At 34.7% G+C, this 24,094-nt stretch overlaps 1 protein-coding gene and 1 pseudogene across 11 annotated transcripts in view; both read left to right on the top strand.

Annotated features, from left to right (window-relative positions):
* Positions 1-24,094, top strand: part of HACE1 (HECT domain and ankyrin repeat containing E3 ubiquitin protein ligase 1) — a 121,054-nt gene that overhangs the window by 47,494 nt on the left and 49,466 nt on the right. For 10 of the 11 annotated variants that reach the window (XM_042986891.1, XM_042986890.1, XM_042986883.1 and 7 more), the window contains 6 exons: positions 59-160; positions 782-888; positions 7,361-7,511; positions 15,432-15,766; positions 16,247-16,315; positions 16,556-16,643. In XM_042986891.1, coding sequence (XP_042842825.1) covers positions 59-160; positions 782-888; positions 7,361-7,511; positions 15,432-15,766; positions 16,247-16,315; positions 16,556-16,643 — 852 coding nt within the window. The remainder of the gene's footprint in view (positions 1-58; positions 161-781; positions 889-7,360; positions 7,512-15,431; positions 15,767-16,246; positions 16,316-16,555; positions 16,644-24,094) is intronic. The other variant, XM_042986885.1, reaches the window with a different exon arrangement.
* On the top strand, positions 12,505-13,588 carry LOC102955809 (annotated as a pseudogene).

Here is a 24,094-nt window from a genome sequence, read left to right as displayed (position 1 = left end):
TTTTCCTTTAGGAACTTTTTTAAAATCTAGATAAGTTTAAATCTATTTTTTTTTTTAGGGTGGCTATGGAGAGACTTGTGAAGTATTAATTCAGTATCACCCTAGGCTTTTCCAGACAATTATTCAAATGACACAGAATGAAGATCTCCGAGAAAACATGGTGATGTAATTGTGCTAATAGCTTGTAAAAGAATAAGCCTTATTCATGCTTATCATATATGGCATTTTAGAATGTGCTTGGTAGTTTTATTATTACAAGTATTTTAATAATTCAAATTGTCTGCATTATAGGAAAGTATGAATTATACACTAATAAACTTTGTGCTGATATTTAGCCCTGTGAATCTTCTGTCCTCTGGGTCTTTGGTTTTTGCTTAAAATAATTAGAATTTTCCCCAGAGGTAGGGGAAAGTAATCTAAGGAGGAATATCATAGTATCATTAGTAATCACTAGTTTATTGAGTTTATTTGTAATAGTTTTATTCGTTGAAAAATTGCAGAGTTTGAATTTCTCTTATATTTTAGAAGTTTGGAATTAAGTTTCTGTAAATGAACTTGGTGATTTCTGTTTATATTTTCTATTGCTTTTTTACTGGGTAATTTTGAAAAGATTTTTTGTTATCTTATCTCTGTATTAGTTTTGTAAGGCAAAATAACTGTAAAGGAGTTGATTTAAACTAAATGGCTTTGGGATACTTTTTAAACTAATAGGTACTTACTTTCTTGATAAAGTTTAATGGATTATTGTGTAATCACATTTTTTTATTTGTAAAAAATTTAGTTACGACAAGTTCTGGAACATTTGTCTCAGCAAAGTGAAAGCCAGTACCTGAAGATTCTAACAAGCCTTGCTGAAGTTGCCACAACAAATGGCCATAAACTGCTTAGGTAAGTGTTTCAAAATATAAGCAAATCAATAGGCAGCAGAATATGTCAGCTTTGTCTCCTTTCAGGCTTTTCTGGGAATAGTTTATTTTGTTGGATGTTTTTGTCAGTGGTAAGATGTTCTAAAATTTTGCTGACTTATTATTGTTTTGTTTTAACGGACCAGAGCAATCAACTATTACTGGGAAATTTTAGTCTCTCTAGAGTGAAGAAAAATAGGGACTTACCTTGGATTTGGATAGGTTTCTAAAATTTTATAAAATGATAGGTTAGTCATCTAAGTAAAATATACATGAAGAAGAATCAAGGAAATTTAGGAGTCTTTTGTTGTTGATGTTCCTCCCCCAAGAAAATAGTTTGGGAATCAAATCGTGATCTCTAATTTATAGAACTCTGGGTACAGGCTACTGTTCAGGGTCTCAGCATACCTTCATGATTCCTTACAAAGTGTTTGCCCTAAACTGTCCCCCTCTGTTCAGTTCTTTATTCTTTCCAAAAGACGCTATGGTTTTAATGGCTGATTTTTATGTTCTTGGAGGTAATACCTTTATATTACTTGCATTTCTATATATGCCTTTTCCTGCAACTTTACATTATTGTATATGGTTAGCTGCCCCAAATAGGAACAAACAGCCCCTTAGAAACGGTTAATGTATTCTTTCTTAGCTTATAAATTTGGCCTACTTCTAATATGGATGCTTTTCCCTGGGTAGTTTTCATTTCACTTCTCTTAATACACCCAACTCTTAGAACAGGTCATGGTCTTATCTCTGTGGTCGCAACTGGAGTTTCTTCCTCCCAACTCCATGATATTTCTATATATCAGCTACATTGTCAAGTCCATTATGTTATCCCCTTGTTTCTGTCGTCCTTTGGGGTTTTCATATACTCAGACCAGAATCACACTCTATAACATTTATGTAGAAGGATCTTTGCTAGGCCCCTTAAACTTCATGGTACCAAGGTTACCCTCTTGTTTTCTTTTAGCCATTAAGTCTTTCTTCAGTTCTACTCACTATACTATTTGCTAATTTTTTATAATTCAGTTTCTAACTTTGAGACTACTTAAAATTCTTTTTATGGGATTCATTGAATTTCACCTTTATATAATGTTCTCATTTTATTTAGTCGTTTCCATTAATCCATTTATTTAATGAGGGCTTTCTGTGATTCAGACATACTAAAGGCATGGCTCAGGAGTCTGCCAGACTCAGGTTTAAATCCAGATATCACTATTTACTGTGTGATCTCAGCAAGTGACTGTTTTGAGTTTCCCTTTTTCATCTACCCATCCGTCTAATACATATTTTTGAGTGCCTACCATCCCCCCAGGCCATCTGGTAGATGATTGTGAATAAAACAGACAAGATCTCTCCCTGTATTTAATTTACAGCCTAGTCAGGATTTTGTTTCCTTATTGGAAAATGATAGTAAATATCTTCTTAACGAATTGTTGTAAAAATGTAATGATAAGATACTGTAAAGTGCCAAGCATAATGTTTGGCCCATAGTTGAGATGGTGATGATGATTATATAAATGGAAAATGCCAGAGATAATGATGATTATTTTAAACACCCTGTTTTCCTATATTAGAAAAATGTCCTGTTTTTTTCTACCTAAATCTTTTGTCCTATTTTTTGCTTTTCCACAGTAATGAGAAGGCCTATGTTTTTAAATGTTTATGATTTTATTTTAAGTTCACCTTTAATACTTAACAACCAGACACTAAGCTAAAGAGCATTGAAATACATTATTTTATTTAAACCTCACAATAATTTTATTTAGGTAGTAATTTCCATTTTACATGGAAGAAAACTGAAGTTAGCAATTGACCAAGCTAATACATAGAAGAGTGAGGATTCCTATTCTCATTAATAGAGAGCAGATTCTGGGTTCCAATCTAGCTCTTAAAAGTAACAGGGAGAGGGGCACCTGGGTGTCTCAGTCGGTTGAGCGTCGGACTTCGGCTCAGGTCATGATGCCACAGTTCGTAAGTTCAAGCCCTGCGTTGAGCTCTGTGCTCACAGCTCAGAGCCTGGAGCCTGCTTCAGATTCTGTGTCTCCCTCCCTCTGCCCCTTCCCCGCTCATGCTCTGTCTCTCTCTGTCTCTCAAAAATGAATAAACATTAAAAAAAAAAAAATTAAAAAAAAAGTAACAGGGAGATGAGTGGAACAGAAGTACGGTAGGAAAAAGGGGCCATGGCCAGAACGAGTTTTAAAACTGTTTTAGTAAACTGCACTGCCTCACCACCTACAGTGCTACTTTTCAAATGCTCTATGAAATCTGTTAATTATGGCCATTTTGGGGCTCTAAGTATCTTTTTATTTTTCTAAATGTTTATTCATTTTTGAGAGAGAGTGGGGAGGGGAAGAAAGGGGGACAGAGGATCTGAAGCAGGCTCTGCGCTAACAGCGGCAAGATCATGACCTGAGCCGAAATCTGACGTTCAGCCTACTGAGCCACCTGGTACCCCTAAGTATCTTTTTCTTGAGATTGGTAGTGAGTATTGGTTATTAGAATTATATTAGAATTTATTGTGTTGTTTACTGTTTTGGGAAGTCCCGTGTTTCTCCTTTACTACCTTTACCTGACACTGTTACCACCCTCGCCAGTTGTGTGGGTTCTTCATTCCCCACACCAGGCAATTCTTTAAACACCAGCTGGTGTACAGCTTTTCTCAGCTTTGAAAACTATCCATCTAGAGACACATCAAATCTCATAGGTTAAGGACTCTTTTTTATGAGACTGCTCCCACTTTCAGATGCCAATTCCAAGTAGTAAATCCCCAGGTTAGCCATAACTTCTGTCTGACTTCACTACAAATTAGAAGTTCTCATGACCTCCTTCCCCTTGGGTTTGGTTATTTTTTAGAACAGCTCACAGTATTCGGGGAAACACTTATTTAGATTTACCAGTCTATTAAAAGACACAATAAAGGATGCAGATGATCAGCCAGATGAAGAGATACAAAGAAAAAGGTATTGGAGGATCTCGAGCACAGGAACTTCTGTCCCCATGGAGTTGAGGGTGTCACCCTCCCAGTATGTGGACGTGTTCACTAATCTGGAAGTTCCCTGAACCCCATAGTTTTGGGCTTTTTGTGGAGGCTTTACCCTGTAGGCATGTTGATCATTAACTCCATTTCCAGTCCTTCTCCCCTCTCTGGATAACGTGGGGTGGGGCTGGAAATTCTAAGCTTCTAATCGTGGCTTAGTCTTTCTGGTGACCAGCCTCCATCCAGGAGCCCACTGAGATTCACTTCAGTAGAACAAAAGACAACTGCTGTCACCCAGGAAATGACAAGAGATTTAGGAACTCTGTATCAGGAACAGCAGTCAAAGACCAAATATTAGAACAAAAGATGTTCCTAGTGCTCTTATCAGGAAATTATGAGGGTTTTAGGAGCTTTGTACCAGGAACCAGGGGTAGAGACCAATATATATGTTTTCTATTGCCTCACAGCTGCCAAGGTGTAGAATAAGAGGGTCTCAAATACAAATTACTCCCTCCTGAGGGTTTATGTTTCATGGTACTTTTGCAAATTGTCTCCCTTTTGTTCATTAATTTATAAATCATTTTATGCTTCTTAACCCACAATGGGATATAATTTTGGCCAGTTTAATAGAAATTTTAATTAAGAAAACTGATTCAAATATATATTTAGTGACAATTGAGAAGTTAATTAGCTTACTTTTGAAAAAATGGATAGCCTTTTGTCTAACCAATTCTGGGAATATTTACTAAAGATAATAAATATGTACTTAAAAATTTTTTTTAATGTTTTTTAAAATTTATTTTTGAGAGAGAGAGAGAGAGAGAGAGAGAGAGAGAGAGAGAGAGACAGGGACAGGGAGACAGGGAGACACAGAATCTGAAGCAGGCTCCAGACTCAAGAGTGTCAGCACAGAGCCCGACACAGGGCTTGAACTCACAAACTGCAAGATCATGACCTGAGCCAAAGTTGGACACTCAACCAACTGAGCCACCCGGGTGCCCCTAGATAATAAATATTTATTTGCAGTCCCTTTTGCACATAATGTGTTTGACTAAATAAGTGAATTATCTTACTTTCTGTATACTTATGATTAAAGATAAAGATAGTTATCAATGTGCAAATGAACAGAGAAATCACAGCTGTTTGCTTAGTAAGACATTGAATGAAAGTATACTTTCACATATAAACCAAAGGTAAGTTCATTGATAGGGCCTTGATTTAGGAAACTAATGTTAAAACTTTTATATTGAGACCTTATGGCTTGGGAAGAAATTATCATTTTATGATCAAGTGGAGAAAGATATGATGAAGTTTAGATTTTGTGATATTTTTGTATAGTACTAAAGATATTTCACTTGTTGTAAAGTGAAAAATAACATTTTTTAAATCAGTGATTCAGCTTGGAAAAATTTTAAACTGGTTATAGTAATATAAAATTATTAGATAGTGTTTATAATTGAGAGTCGTATTCAGATTCCATTGTTCAGAAAATACTTCTTAAGTCATGAAATGTTTCCTAGGTCAGTTATTTAAATATTTAAATGTATGGTAATTTTGCAGAGGAAAGTCAAATTCACCTCTTTCTCATAGAAAAATTTGAGAGTCATCATAGTTAACTTTTCCAATAGTCACAACACAATAAAAGAAGGAAGTAGTTTCAGTCAAACTACATTTCTGTTTTGTTAGTCTCAACAATCTGATATAAAATTAGAAACACTTCATAAAGACAAATACATAAAAATCAATACAAAGTTACTAAAACAAAAAATTTTGTTAATATGATGTAGGTATCCCAGTTCAATACAGTATAGATAGCAGTAACTGTCATATTTTACTAACAGTTGTAACTGATAGCTAATTTTTATTGAATATTTTTAACAATTTAATAATTCTTAGAATGAGAAACAACATGAATATTGAAGTGAAAATGTCAGGAAATTTTGGGTTCACATGTCACCAGCAGAGAAAATACGCTCTAGTTGGCACTTACACACTGGAATTCTTAGAAGTAGGCATTTGCTATTTCCACATTACTTATGCATTTTATTTATTTTATTTTATTTTTAAGTTTGTTTATTTATTTTGAGAGAGAGAGTGAGTGAGGGAGGGGCAGAAGGAGATGGAGAGACAGAATCCCAAGCAGGCTCTGCACTGCCAGCACAGAGCCCAACACGGGGCTTGAACCCAAGAACCGTGAGGTCTTGACCTGAGCCGAAACCAAGAGTCGGACGCTTAATCAGCTGAGCCACCCACTCACCCTACTAATCCTTTTAATTATTATTATTGACATATAGTTGACATACAATGTGTAAATTTCAGGTGTATAACATAGTCATTCAACAATTCCATGTTACTCAGGGCTCAACATGATATGTATAGTTACTATATGTCACCATACAGTGTTATTACAGTATTATTGAGTATATTCCCTATGCTGTACTTTTCATCTCCTTGACTTTTCATCTCTATGAGCTGGGTAAAATACACTTGGGAGAATTTAGGGTAAGCTATGATAATTAATATATACAATCATAACCATTCTGCCCAAAAGTTTATGTAACTCTTTACTCTGCTTTTGTGCTACCATTAAAATACAAGATAACTGATGTTAGAGATTCCAAATTAACCCCCTGAACAACAACAACAAACATTTTTTTTTTTAAAGATCTGTCACTGGTTTCAATACAGATTTAGCCTAACTCCTACAATTTCTCTATGGAAGAATAGTTGATTGATATTTGTAACGATGAACAATTCCCAGGCACTATAAAATAATGAAGGGGTTTTTGATTTGTCAAAGAAGGTTTATATTATATTCAGTATTGTTGTGTTAATTGGATTTGAGTTCTTTTTTTCTTCACAGTGGTGTGTATATCCTATATTTATGTAGAGTCATAAGACTACTAAGACTACCATTAGAGAACTTCCTTGATGCTGATATTAACTTTAAGATTATTCAATTTGTAAGTGTTCTACTATATGTGAACAATTGGTTACTATTCTGGGGTGAGGAGGGGAAATGAGGTTATGGATAGAGTAGAAAGTTCAGCTTCTATAATGGAGTTGTAGGTTGACTTGAGCACATAATCAACATTTCTATTTCTCTGTGAAATGTCCTCAGAATTCCTAAGAGTCCGTTTAATTTATAAATATACTTTTGGAAGTGAAAGTTAGAGATTGCTTAAAGTTGATGCCTCAAGAAACCAACTGTTGGTGCTTTCCTTCATATTTGTGCTTTGATTATTGGTTCTACTCTGGTTGCTTAAACATTAATAATTCATTCATATGCAATCCAAATAATGTATAGCAACTTCCTATTAAACAAAGCATTCTGTTCCCTATCACAATAGGAAGGAACTTCGCTAGTTATATTAGGAAACAGATGATTAATGTGATGAAAATGTTTTAAATTAAGTATTTTAAGATGTAATTTGTTTTATTCCACCTAACCTGTTCGTATTTTAACTTTTATTTTCAGCTTGTCTAGTAATTATGATGCTCAAATGAAGAGCCTTTTAAGGATTGTGAGGATATTTTGTCATGTCTTTCGAATTGGTCCATCCTCTCCCAGTAATGGAATCGATTTGGGCTACAATGGGAATAAAACTCCAAGAAGCCAGGTGTTCAAGGTCAGAAAAGTATATGATGTTGTTAAGAAGATAGACAAAAAAGAGATGAATTTGACAAAGCATGCATTCATTAGTCAGAAACCTCATAAACTAAGTTTGGTTCATACTCCTATCACATTTTAAGTTAGACACACATTTCTCCTTTCATCCCTGTGTAATCAACAGCAATTCTTAAGTGGTAAGCTTTCGGTATTTTTCTTACAAGTAACATTTAAATTCCATTAGTGTTGTATTCAAAGGGTAAAGATACTTAATACTTAAATCTACTTTTTTAAATTGGATTACAGGTTTTAAATGTAGCAATATGCAGCCATCATGCTTTTTAAAAAATTATTCAGAAGTAAAGAAAATAACTAGTTTTCTTTTTTTTCCTTGTGTCCACTTTTTTTAAAGTTTTTATTTTAATTCCAGTTAGTTAACATACAGTATTATGTTAGTGTCAGGGGTACAATATAGTGATTCAGCAATTTCATACATCACCCAGTGCTCATCACAAGTGTCTTCCTTAATCCCCATCACCTATATAACCCATTTCTTCTCCCCACTCCCTTCTGAAAATACCTAGTTTCTATTTAGAGGTTATTATTGCATATTTTCAGAAGGGAGTTAATGTGTGTGTCCATATATGTGTTTTAAAAGTAAGTTTACTTTCATTTCCTGTGTTTACTACCAATTAATTCCTGGGATCACTTCAAGGAAGAATCATTGAGATATTTTCTTTTCTCTTCTTAAAAATTAAAAAAAATATATTTATTTATTTTGAGAGAGAGAGAGTACAAGCAGGGGAGGGACAGAGAGAGAGGGAGAGAGAAAGAGAATCCAAGCAGGCTCATCAAAGTCAGCGTAGAGCCTGATGGAGGTATCAATCTCATGAACTGTGAGATCATGACCTGAGCCAAAATCAAGAGTTAGATGCTTAACCGACTTAATCACCCCGGCACCCTGAGATATTTGCTTAAAATATTTGTATTGCTTCAGCTGCTTCCTGTAAGACCCAAGACAGTGTTGCTACCTAAGTTAAAGTATAATTTTATGAATTAAGCAAAATGAATGTGAATATAATTGTTATTGTTAAGGCTTTTTTTTTCTTGAGGCGTATTTTTAAATAACTCAGATTTTGGACAAGTGTGTAACTTTATAACTGTTTTCATATTAGCTTTTTAAAGGTAACTTATCTTAAGAAATTTTCATGGTATAAAATTTGCTTTTGGGTTCATGAAGGTTTGTATTTCTTTAAATAATCTTTCGAGTATAAATATAGGTTATCTATCCAAAAAGTGATAAAAACATTTTTATTTGTCGCTTTCTAAAAAACTAGTTATGATTGACAGCTTTACTGTCTGTAAAATTTGAAGTAAAACTAATGACCAATGCTAAGTGATTCTTTTCTTACATGGAACTTTTTGGGCACCTACAAATAAGTGCTTTGTAAGCATTTTGACACTGGTGGATTTTAATAGCTAAAATAGGTACAATAGGCTTTTAGAAAGATGTGTGTAAGGGTCTTGCATCTTTTTGTGTTCTTCACTGTTTCTAAAGAGTTAGTGCAGAAAAGAGTTTTCATCTGTGTGTGTGTGTGTGTGTGTGTGTGTGTGTGTGTGTGTGTGAGAGAGAGAGAGAGAGAGAGAGAGAGAAAGAGAGAGAAAGAAAGAGATTGATTCTTATTTTTTTCCTTTTTTTCCCCTATTGTGCCACCTCCTGGAAGAAGGCAGTTATACAACTTTTTGTAATTCAAATTTTGGCTTTTCACATACCACTTCTTCAATACTAGTTTGGAGTCATAAGTGACTATCTTTGTAAAATTTGAATCTAAATATTGATCCACTATTTTGTCAGTGTTATTTTAAGTGAGTTTTACTGCTTAAATAGTCACATTACATGCAGTTGTTCTTAATGTATTCTGGTATGGCTTGTGCTGATTTAATTTTCTGCTTATCCTTTCTACTTATCTATAATGATGAATAGAAAATCAAATCAGGCATAGATAAAGTCACTATTCTCCAAATTGGGTGTAGATTATATTCACTTGTGTCTGTTTTTTGTTTTTGTTTTTGGTTTTTTTTGTTTTTTTGGTTAAAATTTGAGTCTGCCATGTGTTTGCTAATGATCAGAAAATAAGTATGTGTTAATTCGTAGCATCTCTATAGGAATTTTGTGCTTGATTTAAAATGTTAGTTTCCTATTTAGCCAGTCAATACTGGTATAACAGAGTAGAAAAGGGTATCCCTGGTTTTCTTTGAGCTTTTCTTTTGTGAAATCTAAACTCTGTTTTGATTATTATATCAATGACATATATATTACAAAAAGCTCTTTTTTTTCTATCTTATTTCATTTGTTAGTATCTTTTTTAAGGGATTGTTTTATGCATCATTGACAACTGCTTTTGCCTTGACTGTTGTTGTTGTTTTTTTTTTTTTTTTTAATTTTGACCTTACACTTCGGTAAAACATTTTTATTACAAAACTACCTATGTTTTTAAAAACATTAAATGTTACTCTTAAAAATTTATTAGTCTCTTGACATATAATTTTATGAATTATATTTTATGACTGGAGGATGACAAAATGATGCCCTCCCACTTACAAGGATAAAAAATAGAAACTACATTGTCATCTATTTATATAAAATCTTCTGTTCATTGTGGGGTGATTCAGAGTTGTAAAGATCATAACCATTTCCTGAGTTCCTGCAATGTTAGACTGGAAAATACCATTTTAATTTTTACCACATTTTGTCTAAGGTAGCCATTGATCCCTACTTTCCATTTCATTAACTAGGTACTCTAACATGTCACTGTATTGTTAGGATTAACTAATGGGTTTTCCATTACGAATGAGTGGGTTTATAGGCCATGTGGTTTTAGTAGGTGAAATTGTTTAACATCCTGTTACTAGTTTTCTGATTTATCTTAGAAATCTTTTAAGTTAATCTTAACACTTAGCCATTTTTTCAGTGTTAAGAGATTTTTATCTAATGCCTTGGGAACTTCGGAGCGTCTGAAGGAGAAGGTAGTTATGTTTATTGAAGCAGTGTGAACATGGGGAAGACAATTTAGACTTACTGAATCTTGATATGCTCTTCTTTTGTGACTAGTAAGCTGTGACTATTAATACTTACATAGAATTGTAATTGGGAGAGTTTGGAGCTGAGAATGAGAAACTTTTAACTTCAAAATCTTATATTTTGGATCGTAACATTTGACATTGTCAAGTTGAGAATAGTGAGACTATACTGTTAAATTTCAAGAGTGTATTTCAAGATACTATTAAAGAACTTAATTTAGTAATGCTTTCCTGTCAAATTCATATCTCACGTTGGTACATGGATCTTAAATTTTTAAAAAATTGTCCAGCAAGTTTGAGATTATATATTATAGCTTTGAAATAGAACTTAAAATGTTTTGAAAATTATGTATGATTGTCAATAATGTGAAATGAAGCAATATTTCACAATGGCGAGATCTGCTAATGTTTTCCACAGTCATTGACTCAATTTTCAGTAAAAGTTGATATATACGGTGCTTTATATCTTTATTTTTTTTGGGTCTTAGCTAATGTTTTTATCATTATTACTTATGAATATAGAAAGCATCATAGATAAGGCTTGAAATTGTTTATTTTTAATTTTAAAAATTTATTTTAATCCTTTTTATCTGTGGCTAGTACCACAGTTAGAAATTAAAGTTATTTTCACAGTACTTTTTTTGTTGTTGAGGCATGAACTTTGTGAACAGATCTTCAAAGGAAAACTCTGTAGGTAAAAATACCTTGAGGTTGGGATTTAGTTTTAATACATATGTGAATGAAGAAAGAAAAGATACGAAAAAGAGAAAAGAAAGGCCTAAGATGACGTACTACTTCTTTTTTCTCCTCATTCTGTTTTAATTTTTGCTGTGTTCCTTTATTGAAAGTCTTTCTAGACTATCATTTTTACACAGATATGGGCTTTAAAAATTATTTCTGGATTATTCAAAACTTGCCTTTAATTTTTACACATTGTCAGTATTTAAAAATAGGATTGTTGGGTGCCTGAGTGGCTCAATCAGTTAAACGTCCAACTCATGATCTCAGCTCAGGTCTTGAGCTCAGGGTTGTGAGTTTGAACCCCTCTTTGGGCTCCATGCTGGGTGTGGAACCTACATTAAAAAAAAAAAAAAAAAGGAAAGAAAGAAGGAAAGAGAAAGAAAAAAATGGGATTGTTGCTGGTTGTTGCTGGTTCAGGCTCAGTGCTCTCATCTGTGTGAGCAGCAGGTATCATTTCTTGCCTTAGGCTTCATCTCTATCCAGTGTGCTGTTTTTCTAGGTTGCAGTCCTCATTTAGAGGCCAATTATTCCTTTTGCCTTTTGTTTCAAGAAGTTTTACATTACCACCTGTTCTTTCTATTTTGGAAGTTCATTTTGTGATGTAAAGCTAAAAGTTTTACTGACGTAAAATGTTCTTTTTCATTCTTTACAGCGGGTTTGATGTTTTGCTCACGAGAATTAAGACCTTTTCTGTGCAGGTATCATGTCAGTGTTTATGGCAGCTGGTGCCTCTTACCCTTCCTTTGAAGCAGCTCAGGGATCCTGAATCTTGCAGCTGCTACGCCTAACCATGGAAGAGCCCTCTTTGTTGGGGAGAGGGGTGCTTATTTCAACCTGCGAGAGTATAATCAGTTTCTCACTTTGCCTACCTGTTTATGTAGTATGTACTAACTAAATATTTGTTGAAAGAAGGGACTAGGTTTTTGTTGATGATAGGGGGAGCTTTTTTTGCTTTATTTTGTTTTGTTTTCTGCTTTTTGGTTTAATGTTTAAGTGAAGACTTAAGATTGATTTAATTATTTGCAAATCTAGTAAGTCAAATAAATATTATCAAAAAGACAATGTTCTGCAAACCTGAAGAAAAGCTGAATACATAGCAGAAGAACTTGTTAGAAAATAATGATAAAGAATTTCCTGGAAGAACATGTTATTTAAACATTTCTTAAACTTCCAATTATAGTTGTGTAATCTCTTTCCGTAAAGTAAGACTCTAATATTTAAAAGTAACATTTCTTTTGGTTGAAATATTGTGGGTCTTTCTGAAGCGCATCGTCTAGTTTGTAGCATTCTGTGATCCCATAAGAAACAAAAAGATTAACTCTTATATTCATTTGCAGAAAGACAGTTTATCATTCTCAACAGTAATATTTAAAATGGTATATAGCTTTTCAAACTCCCCCTGCCCCCCAACTTCTTCGTCACACACCCAGTGTGACTTCTTCTGCACCACGTTTAGGGCTCCCTGCTCCTGCTAAGATAGTGCTGCCATCGTCTCTCTCCAGATGCCATCATGATTATCTACCAGGACCTCATCAGTCATGATGAGATGTTCTCTGACATCTATAAGATCTGGAGATCATGGGTGGGTTGTGCCTGGAGGTGGAGGGGAACATGGTTGGTAGGACCGAGGGTAACATTGGTGGATCGTTCATTGGTGGAAATGCCTCCGCTGAAGGTCATGTGTGTGAAGGTACCAAAAGCACAGTAATCACTGGTGTTGATGTTGTCATGAACCATCACTTGCAGGAAACCAGCTTCACAAAAGAAGCCTACAAGAAGTACATCAAATGAAATCAATCCAAAGCAAGCTCGAAGAACAGAGGCCAGAAAGAGTAAAACCTTTTATAACAGGGCCTGCAGAACGAATCAGGCACATCCTTGCTAATTTCAAAAATGACCACTTCTTTATTGATGAAAACATGAATCTAGATGGCATGGTTGCCCTGCTGGACTACCGTGAGAGTGGTGTGACCCCACATACGTCCTTTAATGATGGTTTAGAAATGGAAACATGTTAACGAATTTGGCTGTTACTCTGGATGTATCCCCTGTTGTCATGAGTGGTGGCTCCTCATCCACACAACACCAGGACTTAGACAAATGGGACTGATGTCATCTTGAGCTCTTCATTGATTTTGACCTTGATTTATTTGGAGTAGAGGCATTGTGTTTAAGAAAAAAAAAATACGCATTTAAACTCATTTGAGAGAATGGCCTCTTCGTTTAGTACATATTTAAATCCACCCTGTGTAGTGTCCTGCGGAAGCTAGAGCCTGGTTGTAGACTACTGCTAGAAAGCATAAGACTTCCTGCAGATAAGTCTACAGTGAGAACTACTTCTGGGACTGCAGTATTAAAAACAAGAACCCAAAGTCTTAATTCTGAGTTCAAGTAAATGGAAAGACCATGCTCATAGCTGTGCCAACATTTGGAAGTGGATTCTTTACACATTTCATGACCTACAAACAGAAGTAGTGAACTCTGGGAAAGATTACTAAAAGAATAAAAAGAGACTAATACAGTTGGAAGCAAAAACAAAACAAAACAATAGTGTAGGAATGAAGGAGCATTTAAGTGCTATCTTTCTCCTTGACCCTGACTGTTAATTTTTATTTGAGGTTAAAAATGTTCTTGCAGACCTTTTTTCCCACCAGTTTCATTGCGATATAATTGACATATAATATTGTGTAAGCTCAAGGTGTATAATTTGATAATTTGATACACATATACATTACCACAATAAGGTCAGTTAACACATCCTTCACTCACATTATTACCATTTTCTTGTCATGGTGACAACATTAAAGCTTTACTTTCATAGTAACTTAAAAAAAATTTTTTTTTAATGTTTATTTATTTTTGAGAGAGATAGAGCATGAGCAGAGGAGGGGCAGAGAGAGAGGGAGACATAGAATCCAAAGCAGGCTCCAGGCTCTGAGCTGTCAGCATATAGCCCAACATGGGGCTCAAACTCATGAACCATAAGATCGTGACCTGAGCCGAAGTCAGACGCTTAAGCGACTGAGCCACCCAGGTGCCCCCATGGTAGCTTTCAATTTACAATACAGTATTGAAAACTAGACATGATGTTGTATATTAGATCCCTGGTAGCCTTCTTTTGATAGTACTTGGGCATTTATACTTCTGCTTGTTAAAAATTACTAGTTATTAGGGATGATGTAAATATTTCATCTCCTTTAGTACTTAGTCCTGTTGTAGCATTTGTGATTACATAATATTTTAAAAAGAAAATTTCATTTGCTGTTAGTTTACAAAAGACATTTCATTATTTTTAAAAGGAATATTTTAAATAGTGTAAAAAAAAGAAACAGTTTACTCCCTCCCTTTTTCTTTTTCAAGCTGTTAATCTTTACTTGGAATTAAGGATTTGCTAGTCAGTTTTGATAGTTACTAGTCATTAGATGGAATTTGTGTATATGTGTATGAAAGCATATGCATGTATGTGCATATATATAAATATCATGTAAAAATTTTAAATTTCTCACCATAAATTTTCAAAATTCTATGAATTACATGAAAAGAGCACAATAAAGCTTTTATTTTTTAAGTTTATTTATTTCTTTTAGTGATCTCTACACTCTCTGTGGAGCTCGAACTCACAACCTTGAGATCAAGAGTCACATGCTCCACCAGCTAACCCAGGCAGGCACCCCAGAACCAAACTGTTCATTAGACTTTTTAGGACTTCTTATTTTTTTTTAATTGAAAAAAGACAGTTGAAAATTGTTAACACATGAATATAGTAAAGGTTGGGGGATTGTATATTTAAAAGTAATATATGCTTTTAGAACTAAATATTTGAAAATTTTTAAAAGAGGAAAGATTGCTTATGAATTTTTTGTTAGATTTTAGGTTTTACCTTTTTATTCCAAGGAATAAATAAATACAAATTAAATTTTTGCTATAAATGAAGAAATTGTTATTTATGTGGCATTCATATGTTTTGTTATTTACCTTCAGGCACTGCTGTCACATTAACTTGGGAAAGTAGCAGTAGCTAGAGTAAATTTTCTCTTTTATAATATTTGCTTGAGTGAGTTTTTTTATCCTGGAATTTAAGAATGATGTTAAAAAAACCCTTCTGTTTTCCTCCTAGCCTCTTGAATTGCTTTGGCACTCATTAGATGAATGGCTAGTTTTAATAGCTACAGAATTGATGAAAAACAAGAAGGATTCAACGGATATCACTTCTATTTTGCTGAAACAAAAAGGCCAAGATCAAGATGGTACTTCCATTCCTCCATTTGAACCTCCAGGACCTGGGAGCTATGAAAATCTATCCACTGGCACAGGGGAATCTAAACCAGATGCTCTTGGAGGGAAACAGGAAGCCAGTGCAGACTGTCAGGATGTTATTTCTATGACAGCTAACCGGCTAAGTGCTGTCATTCAAGCCTTTTACATGTGCTGTTCTTGTCAGATGCCCCCAGGGTAAGAAGGTTTCTGCTTATTATTTCCTTTTCTGATAGATGAAGAAAAGCTATGATTTTTTTGGTAATTCCAGTAACAATAATTTGTTGATTTTAGGTTCTGTTTTGATCTGTTTTAGGACACTCATCGTACTAATCTAGAATTGGTTTAAAATATTTGAGTTTTATGCATTATATAAATGATTAACATGTAGAATGGTGAATGTCACTTTGTGCAGGATTACTTAATTTTGTATTTAAAGTGTATAGAGCAGAGATGTTTAAATTTCAAGGTTTTTAAAAAGTCACTGTTCATATCCTCTGTTAATGAAAAGTTCTATATATTTTTTCATCTTATAAATTGACTAGGCATGCCTAGTTTTCCAAACACAGATCTTTTTTTTTTCTTCTGCTAGGAGCCAGTCCAATTGTATACATAGTTACCAGATTTGCTTTATCACCAATTTCAGTCCATACGTTCTGATTTTTTTATCCCCCACAGAATGACTTCACCCCGTTTCATTGAATTTGTCTGCAAACATGATGAAGTTTTAAAATGCTTTGTTAATAGGTAAGGCTTTCTTGGATTCATAGATTGCTCTTGTAGGCTTTTCTTTCTTTGCTTACAGTGTTTATCTCAACAGAAATAATGTTTTTTTTCTGTTACAATTCAAAAAATGCTCAATGACAAGTAAAAATATAGTAGGTGTAGATTAATATTTTTCTTTTGTTTCAGTATCGGTATATCTGAATTTGCATTTCACTTATTCATCCTTCCTGTCCATTTAAACAAAATATATTTTTCTTTTAGAAATCCCAAAATTATATTTGACCACTTTCACTTCCTCCTTGAATGTCCTGAGTTGATGTCAAGATTCATGCATATCATAAAAGCACAGGTAGAGATTTCTCTTAATCTTGTTTTTAGTCTGTCTAATGAAAATTAGTTTTTTAATTTGAATACTTTTTAGTGAAATAATTATTATACTTGAGACCTCTTGCTAGAAGAGGAGTGAAATTACCTTATTCTTTACTTCAGTATGTGGAATTACATTAATATGTTACATTAGTATGAGGGGCATTTTTTTATCTTCAAGAAGTGTGTACTGAGTGTCCAGTGTGTGCAAAAGCTTGTGCAAAGACAACAGAACACATTGCCACATTTCCTGAAATGAGTTTTATGGAGCATTAGTCCTATAAGGCTGATGGTCCTTGAGGAAAGGATTTTATCCCTAAATACATTTGGAAAATACAATATGCCCTGTTGGAGATTTGTAAAGCGTATCAGCAGCTTGTTAAAAGGCTTTGAGAAACCATTTGATAAAAATCGTGATTTAACTTTCTTAATCCTCCAAATTTATTTGACCTGAGATCCTTTCCCCCACCGGGGTTCATTCCACATATCTCATGTTTTGTGAAACATGCTAGGGAAAAGTTTTTTTGCTTCTTACTAGCTATGTAATTTTGGGCACATTTCCAACATCCTTGAGCCTTGGTTTCTTCATCTATAAAATAGAGATAATGACACCAACCTCAAAAACTATTGTGAAGAATAAATTTTAAATAATAACTGGTATGTATGTTCAATAAATGGCAGTTATTTGGAGATAGAAAGCATATGTCCTTTCTCCCCAAAGATCTTAATTCAGTCTAGCAGGTAAGATAATAAATGTACCTATAAAAGAGTAATTACATCATTATCTGACTGCTTAGGACTTTAAGGGAGGAAGACTTTGCTTCTGCCTGCTATAGTCAAGGAAACTTTTAAAAAGAGGAGGTGGATTTTATGCTGGACCTTGAAAAACATTGCAAAATTTTGCTTGGAGTGAATTGGGTAGATGAACATTCTAGCCAAGATATGGTCCAGGGCTTGTAGATGAAGAAGTGTATAAAATTACAATGGTTGAAACAGAAATGTTGTGTAGGTGAGGGGTGAGGTGTAATTCTGGAAAGGTAGGTTGGGGTCATGCTGTGTTAAGCCTTAATTGCCAGATTGAAGAATCTTCTTTGTTTTCTAGGCTGTCAGCAGCCCCTGATAACTTTTCATTCAGGAGAATGATATGATCCTGGCAAAATTTTAAAAAATAATTTGTCAGAAATGTAGGACAGACTGGAAGCTGTGGTTTGGTTAGTAATCATAAGGTAGATATTATAGGTGTTTTTAAATCTTTTTAGGGACACTGACCCTTTCAGAAATTAAAGCTAAGAACTAATTCTTATAAAATTATACACCTGTATATAAGTATCCTTTTGACATGTGTTAAAAATGATAATGTGAAAGAGAAGATAGTAATAATAACATTTCTTGAATGCTGACTTTAGGTCAGTTACCATATATTTGCTTTACTTGGGTTATTTTCATAGCAGTCATGCGAGATGGGTACTCTTGAACTGAAGAGATTATGTAACTTGTTTAAGTCATTCATCTACCAAGTGGGAGAACCAGGATTTAAGGGTCTGTCTGGTTTTTAAATTCATTTTCTTAATCTAAACTATGTGACTCCATTCTAGGGCAAATGAAATTATAGGTGTAAGAAGCTTTTAGTTTTTGAAAGAGATAGTTTGCTATTCTTAATATTATCTCTGCTTTTATTATCTTTTATTATCTCTGCATTTATTTTCCTCTTCCCTTCCTGAACAACTTAGTCAAAAGCATCTGCATTAAGAGGTCCACTGTTTTTACCTATAGGGGAAGTTTTGTTGCCTGGCCAGAGTGAGGAAGGTGTTCACATGCATAATGGCCTAATGTGTGGTTTTGGAGCATGGGTGTGGTAAGGAGGTTGTCTGTGTAGAAGAGGGGCTCAGCATGGAGTATGTGAGTTGGAAGAGCATATGGAGGATGTCCAGCATGGAGAGCGGTGACAGTTGCTCAGAGTAGACTGACAGAGCCTGGGTAGGGTAGAGGGCATCAGTGTAGTAAAGTATGCATGTCCGTGACAGGAGATTGGTTATACAGAGGGTGGGCCAGTTCATCAAATAAGTAAGTATACTTCATATGGGAGCCTGGCTTCTCAGTGTTGGAGAGAGGAGTTACAAAATGGAGAACAGAATGAAGCATACGCTGTTGGATTAGAATTGGACATATCAGTGTGAACTTAGAGTTTTCAGTGTAGATTGATAGATATAGCAAACCTGGCACCCGGTTCTTGGCTTCTGAACACCGTTCTCAATTAACCAGTGCTCTTTAGAGAAATGGCTTATTTCACAGCTGAGTCAGGGAACGTACAAGATGAGCCTGGAACCTCTTATATTGCAAGAAAGTTTTTCGAAGAGTGATAGGATTATGTCGGAATGACACAGAACCAACTTGAATGGACTCCACTGGCCAAAGCTAAATGATGTGAACATCTGAATAAATAATGATGGCAAAATATTACAAATAAAATTGGAACCCATAAGTCTATATTGAAAAAAATAATGAATAAATGGAAAGTTTGATGAAGCAGGGAGTATGTTTACAGTCTCAAAGTATCTACTGAAAGAATAGTTAAAAATTACAGAGATTAAAAACTACAGTGGAAAAACTTGGCAGTGATCAAAACAGACATATCAGTGTGCCAGCTGATAGGATGCACTGAGACTGGCATCACTTTTATATTCCTGCCAAAGATGTACACCCTGAATTTAATCTTGAGAACGTCAGACTAACTCTAGAGGAGGGACATTCTCCAAAATAACTGACTGACCTGCAGTTTTTATAAATTTTTTTTAATGTTTTTATTTATTTTTGAGACAGGAGAGACAGAGCATGAGCAGGGGAGGAGCAGAGAGAGAGGGACACACAGAATCTGAAGCAGGCTTCAGACTCTGAGCTGTTAGCACAGAGCCCGATGTGGGGCTCGAACTCAAGGACCGTGAGATCATGACCTGAGCCGAAGTCGGATGCCCAACTGACCGAGCCACCCAGGCACCCCATGACCTGCAGTTTTTAAAACTATCAATCAAGGTCATGAAAATTACGAACACACTGAAGAACTGTACTGGAGTGAAAGAGACATTAACAGCTAAATGCACTTCATCAGTCACAATGCTATAAAGGATATTATTAGGAAATTGGTAAAACTTGAAATGGGGTCTAAGGATTAGCTATAGTAATGTACCAGGGTTAATTTCTTGATTTTGATGGTTGTTACCTGGTTATGTAGGAGGATTCTCTTGTTTGTAGGAAATACAACACTGAAGTATTTAAGGGTGACTGGATTTCATGGTGGCAGCTTACTCTCATATAAGGGAAAAAAAAGACTTGTACTCTACTTAGAAATTTTCTGTAACTTGGAGGTAGTTCACAGAAAACAAAAAGGGTAAAAAAAAAAAAAAAAAAGCAATTACCTGGGGTAAGGGGTTGAATTCTCATTCTATTGTTGGCTAAAGGAAGAGACGTTTTGTATGGCTGTACAAATGCTATTAAGAGGAGCCTGTAATCAGTCTTGTGAATTATTTTATGGAAGTGCAGGTACGCAGAAAGTTTATATACAAAAACGTGCCCTTTGGCTTTGTAGTTGTATATAAATGTGTTTTGATCTTCCAGATCTCTTATTAGCTTTTGAAGATAACATTTTGTGCGTTTTAATGTTCCATATGAATTACTTTAAAAAATGCCATTTGCTTTTATTTCTTGGTTCATATTTTATAGATAATATCTTACAATAGGGGAATACATCTTCTGTCATGTTAAATAATTTTAACATTATTCCAAATGATAATAAGAACAATATGTATTTATTGAGCATTCTGAGTCTTGAGTATTTCCCCAAGTTACTTAACTAACCTTTTATTGCTTCACTTTTCTCTTCTGTGAAATGGGGATGATAAGAGTCCCTTTTTCTCTTAGTGTTGTGAGAATTACATGTGAAAGTGCATGTGAAGTACTTAAAACAGTACCTGTTCACATCCATAGGTGCTTTAATAATTGTTAGCTAATTAATGATTATAGTTATGATTCTTAGGATCTCTATTTGCATTATTTCATTTAATCCTCATAGTTAGCCCTTGAAATATTTTCCCTATTTTACAGGTGGGAAAGCAAGTTCTGAGAGGTTTACTAATTTCCCTAAGGTCATAAACTTAGTAGTGACAGAGCCGGTATTCCAAACCATGTGTATCAAACTTCAAAGCCCCTACATAAATACATTACTTCTGTGTAATGTTTTTTTTTCTTACCAGAGTTTTAGAAATAATCAGCATTAAAACTGAAAGCACTTTATATTCTAGTTTATTAAAATTTATATGCCCAGAAGTTTTATAACAACAGCAATGCTTTATTCAGAATGGAAAGACTATTAGGAGTATGAACAAGATTATACATTTAACTTTATTATTTTTAATACATATATCTTTTTCTGTTATTTCATTTTTTGTTTCAAGTTTTTATTTAAATTCCAGTTAGTTAACATATAGTGTAATATTGGTTTCAGGAGTAGAATTTAGTGATTCATCCTTACATATAACACCCAGTGCTCATCTCAAGTGCATTTCTTATTGCCCATCACCCATCTAGCTCAATCCCTGCTCATCTACCCTCTGTCAATCTCAGTTTGTTCTCTATAATTAAGAGTCTCTTATGGTTAGCTTCCCTCTTTTTTTTCCCCTTTCCCCTATGTTTATCTGTTTTGTTTCTTAAATGCACAGATGAGTGAAATCATGTGGTATTTGTCTTTCTCTGATGGACTTGTTTCACTTAACATAATACCCTCTAACTCCATCCACGTCGTTGCAAATGGTAAGATTTCATTTTTTTGATCATCAAGTAATATTCCATTGTGTATATATACCACATCTTCTTTATCCATTCATCTGTCGATGGACATTTGGCCTCTTTCCGTTATTTGGCTATTGTTGATAGTGCTGCTGTAAATATCAGGGTGCATGTGTCCCTTCAAATCAGTATTTTTGTATCCTTTGGGTAAATACCTACTAGTGCAATTGCTAATTCATAGTGTAGCTCTAATTTTAGCATTTTGAGGAACCTCCATACTGTTTTCCAAAGTGGCTGCACCGGTTTGCATTCCCACCGGCAGTGTAAGGGGGTTCTACTTTCTCTGCATCCTCACCATCACCTGTTGCTTACTGTATTGTTAATTTTAGCATTTCTGACTTGTGTGAGGAGGTATCTCATTGTAGTTTTGATTTGTATTTGTCTGATGATGACTGATGTTGAGCGTCTTATCATGTGTCTGTCAGTCATCAGTTGTCTTTGGAAAAATGTCTATTCGTGGCTTCTGCCCATTCCTTTTTTTTTTTTTTTTTTTTTTTTTGTAGGCTTCACACCTGGCACAGAGCCCAAAGTGAGGCTTGAACTCACGACCGTGAGTTTAAGAGGCGGACACAACTGACTGAGCCACACACGCACCCCTCTTCTGCCCGTTTCTTAACTGGATTATTTGGTTTTTGGGTGTTGAGTTTGATAAGCTCTTTATAGATTTTGGATACCAACCCCTTATCAGATATGTCATTTGCAAATATATTCTCCCATTCCGTCAGTTGCCTTTCACTTTTGCTGATTGTTTTCTTTGCTGTGCAGAGGCTTTTTATCTTCATGAAGTCCAAATAGTTCATTTTTACTTTTGTTTCCCTTGCCTCCAGTGATGTGTCTGGTACGAAGTTGCTTCAGCTGAGGTCAAAGAGGTCGCTGCCTGTGTTCTCTTCTAGGATTTTGATTGTTTCCTGTCTTACATTTAGGTCTTTCTTCCATTTTGAATTTATTTTTGTATATAGTGTAAGAAAGTGGTCCAGGTTCCTTCTTCTGCTTGTTGCTGTCCAGTTTTCGCAACACCACTTGTTCAAGAGATGGTTGTTTTTCCATCGGATATTCTTTCCTGCTTTGTCAGTGATGAGTTAACCATATAGTTGTGGGTCCATAAATAAATCCCACTTGACCATGGTGAATAATTCTTTTAATGTACTGTTGAATTCAATTTGCTAGTATGTTGAGAATTTTTGCATCCATGTTCATCAGGGATATTGGCCTGTAATTCTCCTTTTTAGTGGGGTCTTTGGTTTTGGAATCAAGGTAATCCTGGGCTTGTAGAATGAGTTTGGAATGAAGGTTTTCTTTCCATTTCTATTTTTTTGGAACAGTTTGGGAAGAATATGTATTAACTCCTTAAATTTTTGGTAGAATTCCCCTGGGAAGCCATCTGGCCCTGCACTTTTGTTTGTTGGGAGATTTTTGATTACTGATTCAATTTCTTTGCTGATTATGGGTCTGTTCAAATTTTCTATTTCTTCCTGTTTCAGTTTTGGTAGCTCATATGTTTCTAGGAAATTATCTATTTCTTCCAGATTGCCCAATTGATTGGCATATAATTTTTCATAATATTCTCTTACAATTGTTTGTATTTCCGTGGTGTTGATTTTGATCTCTCCTCTTTCATTTGTGATTTATCTGAGTCCTTTCTCTTTTCTTTTTTATAAGTCTGTCTAGGGCATTATTAATTTTATTAATTCTTTCAAAGAACCAGCTCATAGTTTAATCCATCTGTTCTGTGTTTTGTTGTTGTTGTTATTTTTATATCAGTTATTTCTGCTCTAATCTTTATTATTTTCCTTCTGCTGGCTTTAGTCTTTATTTGCTGTTCCTTTTCTAAGGTTAGGTTGTGTATTTGAGACTTTTACTTACTTCTTTTTTTTTTTTTTTTTTTTTTTTTTAAACTTTTTATTTATTTATTTATTTTTGGGACAGAGAGAGACAGAGCATGAACGGGGGAGGGGCAGAGAGAGAGGGAGACACAGAATCGGAAACAGGCTCCAGGCTCCGAGCCATCAGCCCAGAGCCTGATGCGGGGCTCGAACTCACGGACCGCGAGATCGTGACCTGGCTGAAGTCGGACGCTTAACCGACTACGCCACCCAGGCGCCCCGACTTTTACTTACTTCTTGAGGTAGACCTGTATTGCTATATACTTCCCTCTTATACCACTTTTGCTGCATTCCAAAGGTTTTGGAGTGTTGTGTTTTCATTTTCATTTGCTTCTACATACTTTTAAATCTTTATCTTTAATTTCCTGGTTAACCCTTTCATTCTTTAGTAGGATGTTCTTTAACTTAACGTCCATGTATTTATGTATTATGGTCTTTCCAAGTTTTTTCTTGTGATTGACTTCAAGTTTCCTAGTGTTGTGGTCTGAAAATATGCATGGTATGATCTCGATCTTTTTGTACTTGTTGAAGCTTGATTTGTTACTCAGTATGTGGTCTGTTCTGGAGAATTTTCCATGTACACTCAAGAAGAATGTGTATTTTGTTGCTTTAGGATGAAATGTTCTGAATATATATGTTAAATCCATATAGTCCAGTGTGTCATTCAAAGCCATTGTTTCCTTGTTGATTTTCTGTTTGTATGATCTGTTCA

This window comes from Panthera tigris, chromosome B2 (assembly GCF_018350195.1).
Source record: "Panthera tigris isolate Pti1 chromosome B2, P.tigris_Pti1_mat1.1, whole genome shotgun sequence".
NCBI classification, from domain to species: Eukaryota; Metazoa; Chordata; class Mammalia; order Carnivora; family Felidae; genus Panthera; species Panthera tigris.
The sequence above is the reverse complement of the archived record's forward strand: the minus strand, read 5'-3'. Positions and strand labels throughout refer to the sequence as shown.